This window comes from Phoxinus phoxinus (genome assembly GCF_949152265.1).
Source record: "Phoxinus phoxinus genome assembly, chromosome: 4".
NCBI classification, from domain to species: Eukaryota; Metazoa; Chordata; class Actinopteri; order Cypriniformes; family Leuciscidae; genus Phoxinus; species Phoxinus phoxinus.
This window is the reverse complement of record NC_136879.1, coordinates 44,868,828-44,873,827: the sequence shown is the minus strand read 5'-3', so window position 1 is coordinate 44,873,827 and position 5,000 is coordinate 44,868,828. Positions and strand designations below refer to the sequence as shown.

The 5,000-nt window shown below is 41.0% G+C and overlaps 3 protein-coding genes across 3 annotated transcripts in view; 1 reads left to right on the top strand and 2 right to left on the bottom strand.

The window, feature by feature from the left end:
* Positions 1 to 5,000, bottom strand: part of LOC306997544 (uncharacterized protein) — a gene marked incomplete at both ends in the record, with an annotated part of 351,005 nt that overhangs the window by 102,105 nt on the left and 243,900 nt on the right. The window lies entirely within an intron of this gene.
* ecel1 (endothelin converting enzyme-like 1) overlaps positions 1 to 5,000 on the top strand; it is a 59,515-nt gene that overhangs the window by 49,854 nt on the left and 4,661 nt on the right. The gene's annotated exons all lie outside the window — the stretch shown is intronic.
* LOC306996852 (uncharacterized protein) overlaps positions 1,791 to 5,000 on the bottom strand; it is a gene marked incomplete at its 3' end in the record, with an annotated part of 3,992 nt that continues 782 nt past the window's right edge. Inside the window, exons 1-2 of the mRNA XM_079609756.1 lie at positions 4,950 to 5,000; positions 1,791 to 4,190 (exon numbers count right to left, since the gene is read on the bottom strand). The exon at positions 4,950 to 5,000 is cut by the window's right edge and continues 782 nt beyond it. Of these exons, the coding sequence (XP_079465882.1) occupies positions 1,791 to 4,076 (2,286 nt within the window). The 5' untranslated portion in view covers positions 4,077 to 4,190; positions 4,950 to 5,000. The remainder of the gene's footprint in view (positions 4,191 to 4,949) is intronic.

The following is a 5,000-nucleotide window of genomic DNA, read 5'->3' as shown; positions in this document are numbered from 1 at the left end:
CTGGCATCACTTAGAGCTACAGGCTGTGCAACAGTTTTACTCTTAAATGAATCTGAACGTTCGTGATATGGCTTAAGCAGGTTAACCCTTCAAAGTCGACTGACGCTCTAGAGCGTCAAAGTGCGCACCCCTGACATATCTATTAATAACTTCGGAATGGATTAAGGTATTAACTTACTTTTTTTTTTATGAAAAAGCTGACATTCGTCTGCATAGACAGTGTTGACTTTCGCGAATGATCAGCCTTCCGTATTTTAGTGCAAATCTATAGCATTTTACCGCAAAACAAGGAAATTGTACTTTATTCTATCTAATGATATAAAATGCTGTTGGTGTGTGTGAACCAATCACAGATCTGTGTGTGAACCAATCACAGACCAAAAACAAAAAATGACGTTGTCAGATGGGCTAGGAACGTAAAAAAGGGGAGGGGCTTGAAATCAATTCCACCTGTGATTCCCGGATTGTTTGCTGACGCAACTTTTTTATACACGGTCTTTGGACGCGCACATTTGGAGATATATCAGATACGCTTATTTGTACTTGGCAAGATTATTTTCAAAGAAAACATGGCACAACGAAGATTCTCTGCCGAGCAAGTTGCTGAAATGCTTTTTGCCGACAGCGATGAGAGTGAGAATGGATCTGATCCAGATCGGTTTGATTCGGAGGAAGAGGATCAAATCTTGGACGGAATCGATCCATTTGAGGAGTAAGTATTATGAATGCTATATTGCTGATAATATATTGTCTAATATATATTGTATCGTTTTTTTAGTAGAATTATTTTATTTGAGCTTTTCAGAAGTAACGGAGCAGTAATCAAATAATGTGTGCCATCAAATAATGTGTGCGTTTTGGCCGCATGTAACGTTAGTCCATCTTCATTTATAAGCTATTTCGTTTACTTTGCTTGTCTATTTTATTGTAATGTCTTTTAGGGAAATTTTATTGTAGTTTTTCAGAAATAATGGTGCAGTAAGCCTTATCTAAGGCCTGTACTATTTGTCTACATGGGAGGGGGTTTGGTTGGGTTAGACATTGTATTTACTCTGTGCATTTTATTGTAATGTTTTTTAGGTAAAATTTTATTGTAGCTTTTTAGAAATAATGGTGCAGTAAGCCTTATCTAAGGCCTGTACTATGTGTCTACATGGGAGGGGGTTTGGTTGGTTTAGACATTGTATTTACTCTGTGCATATAATACTATGATGAAGGCTCCAGTAATAATTTTGTAGTTAGAAGTCCTATGACTTGGATGTAAAAAATGCACACATGATGATGGCTAGCTAATCTTTATTTCATTATAAGAAAGGTTGTACAACTTTTGATATGTGGGAATCTAAACTAATGACAAAATCTGTGTGTTTTAGTCTAAATCTGGAAACCACAGAGCAGCCGAGTACATCTGCTGAACCCAGGACCCCGACCGCTCGCCCTTTTCCACCCAGCACCGCTTCTGCTGCTCCTCCTGCAGCCAATATATTTTTTCACCCAATTTTTTTTGCAGGTGTTCTAAAACCTTTGAGGAATAAATATTTGTTGTAAAATCCTTTATTAATTTATGTTTAATATTTTTATATAATAAAAACAAAAATATTTAACTTCTGTTTTTGTATTTCTTGATGATATATCACATTAGAACACATACAAGTGTCTCAAGAAGTGTGTTGTCAATGCATCCACATTGTAGCTGAGAATCTATAGAATCCAGAAATATGTCTCTCTTCACTCTGCTATGAATATTGACCATTCCAGAAGCCAAAATGTCAACATAGTGCCAGGTGGACTTAAAACGCCTTAGACTTTGAAGGGTTAAGGTGACACAACTGAGTACTCTTCCTTCTGTCCGGAGTGGCAATTACATAATTAACATCTGAAACCTTCTTGACAACCGTATATGGTCCAGAAAACTTTGCCTGGAAAGGAGATGACACAACCGGCAAAAGAGCCAACACCTTATCACCGACTACCAAAACACGACGCTCCGTTCGCTTATCATACTGCTCCTTCATTTTAAACTGAGTGTTTGTTAACTTCTCACGGGCCAACCTCCCCGCCTCATAAAGACGTCTCCTAAAACCATTGACATAATCACACAAGGCTTTTGTAGGTTCTTTGAGGTCCAAACCATCTTTTAGGACAGCCAAAGGTCCACGTACAGAATGGCCAAACACCAAATCATTAGGACTGAACCCTGTACTCTCTTGAACGACTTCCCTAGAGGCAAGCAACAGCCATGGCAAACCTTCCTCCCAGTCACGTCCCAACTCCATGCAATATGCACGGAGAAGCGATTTCAGTGTCTGGTGAAAACGTTCAAGAACACCTTGACTCTGAGGATGGTAAGCCGAGGCTTTGTTGTGTTTAATATGAAGCTGGCGTAAGACCTGAGCAAAAACACGAGACATAAAATTTGAGCCCTGGTCAGTCTGGACAACTTTTGGTATACCAAATATAGAAAAAAACTGCGTAAGAGCCCTTACAATGGCCCTGGTAGTAATAGAGCGTAGTGGGTAGGCAGCAGGATAACGGGTTACCTGACACATTACGGTCAGCAAATACCTAGACCCAGATTTAGCACCAACTAATGGCCCTACACAGTCCAACTGCAAATGTTCAAAAGGACCAGCTACAACAGGTATTGGATGCAGAGGTGCAGGCTTTATAACCTGATTGGGCTTTCCAGTCATCTGGCAAATGTGGCAGGTTTTAATGTAGGCCGCAACTTCTTTCTTTAATTTTGGCCAATAGAAATGACGCATAATACGATCATACGTCTTTCTCACCCCTAAATGCCCCAACATGTCATGAGCAGTCTTTAACACCAGTTGTCGAATGGTGACAGGCACAACAACCTGAACCCATGGTTCCCCCAGTGAAATGTTTGTAGCGGGTGTCCATTTCCTCACTAGCAGGCCATCAAGAACACCATAACCATGATCCACACTCTCAAAACAGTCAGCAGGAACAGCTCGCTCAAACAACGAAGACAGAGATTGATCTGTATGCTGTTCCTTGACTACCTCTTCTTGAGAAAGAGTCAAAGGAAAATCTGTTAAAGCAAAGCTAATTTTTCCTGCAGCAGCCTTAACCTCCAGGTCCTCCGCGTCAGCACGACTAGCAGCACGAGTCACCGCACAAGCGGCAACCACCTGAGGAAATTCTCTAAAACCATCATCAGACTCATTCCCTAGCTGAGAAGAATCAGTCACCACAGGAATAGGACTAGTCTGCCAAACACGGCCCCCAGCCAGATTATTCCCTAATATAACAGACACCCCATCAACAGGGAGGGCCGGGCGTACACCCAACTCAACTTCCCCCTCTACCAACTCAGAGTAGAGCACAACCTTATGTAAAGGGACTTCTAAAGTACTAAGATCAATACCTCTCACCAAAAGTGACCTCCCGGAGCTTGAAGAAGAAGAAAACGGCAACACGGACTCCAAAATAAAGGACTCTGATGCTCCTGTATCACGCAAGATTTTTACAGGAAACTTCTCCTTATTGCCAAGTAGTGAAACAAACCCATCTGAAATAAACGGAAGATAATTAGGCTTCAGTTTACTAAGCACAACATCTGAATTACCAGGCGACACAGCCAAAGCAGCAGGTTTCACAAACGAAAAACGAGCTTTAGCTTTCGACTTCAGCACTGGACAGTTCCCTTTCCAATGACCTTTCCCTTGGCAATAACGGCAAATTTGCTCTGCATCAACCGTTACACTTGAGCGATCCTGATTTACTGGTATAGGATTGACGTTTGGAGTTTTATTACGAAAAAAAAACGCGTCTCTTTGTCCACTTACTGAATGCCCTCGTTCGCCATAATGAGCTTTATGCGTTAGTTCGTATTCATCTACCAACACGGCAGCATCTGCCTCGTTTGTTGCCTGCTTTTCAGCAATATATATCGCAACTCGCTCTGGCAATGTGTTTTTAAATTGTTCCAAGACTATTAAGTCTGTCATGTTATCAACTGTTTGAACATTAGAGGCGACGCACCAGCGTTGGTATTGTAACCGCAAGTCTCTCGCAAACTCCACATTGGTTTGATCAAAACGTCTTCGCATACCTCTGAATCGCTGCCGGTAGGCTTCGGGAATTAACTCAAATGATTTTAAAACTGACGTCTTTATGATTTCGTAGTCTTTCGCATCATCCACACTGAGAGCGGAGAACGCTCTCTGTGCTCTCCCCGTAAGAGTGCACTGCAGCATAAGAGCGCGATGTATATCAGACCAACCCTGCGCGTCTGCAACCCTTTCAAACAACAGAAAAAAAGTGTCTACATCCTTCTCATTAAATGAGGGAAGAAGCCGTAAACTAGTGGAGATATCGAACTTCGAATCTCCTAAACCAGGCATTCTCCCTTGTTTTATTAGATCCAAACGTTCAGCTTCAAGTTCAAGCTTTTGCTGCTCTAGTGCTCGTTTCGCACGTTCATTTTGTTCGTTTAGACGCAACCTGTCCATATGCATTTGATGTTCTAATTTACGATTTTCTAATTGTAAGAGTAACAATTCTTTTTGTTCAGCAAAGGTTAAGTTTTCAGCATGACCTAAAGGCGGAGAACCTATTTCATCATCATCATCTTCAGATGCATCGGCAGACGCTATCAGTAAACCTTTAGCGCACAAGGCTTCAGTCACTATTTTTTTTATCTCTTTTTTATATCGCTTACTTGTAAGCTCTATTTTATAATGATCAGCAAGTTCTATTAATTGTTCTTTTGTCAATGCATTTAACAAAACCTTCGATGGTTTCTCTACAAAGGTTTTTACCAAAGACGCCATCCTTCAAACAATGCAGACCGTATTATTAAGAACTCAAATCAACGTTTCTTATTACAGTCTGTATGATCTGAATAAAATAAACATGAGCCGGGTAGGCCAGCGATATTTTCAAAACCACATAACCATTTATCTTAAGCTTACAAAAAGTACCCCACACACATTAACTAGACGCGGATCTTCAAACAGGCCTGCGGTGGGATG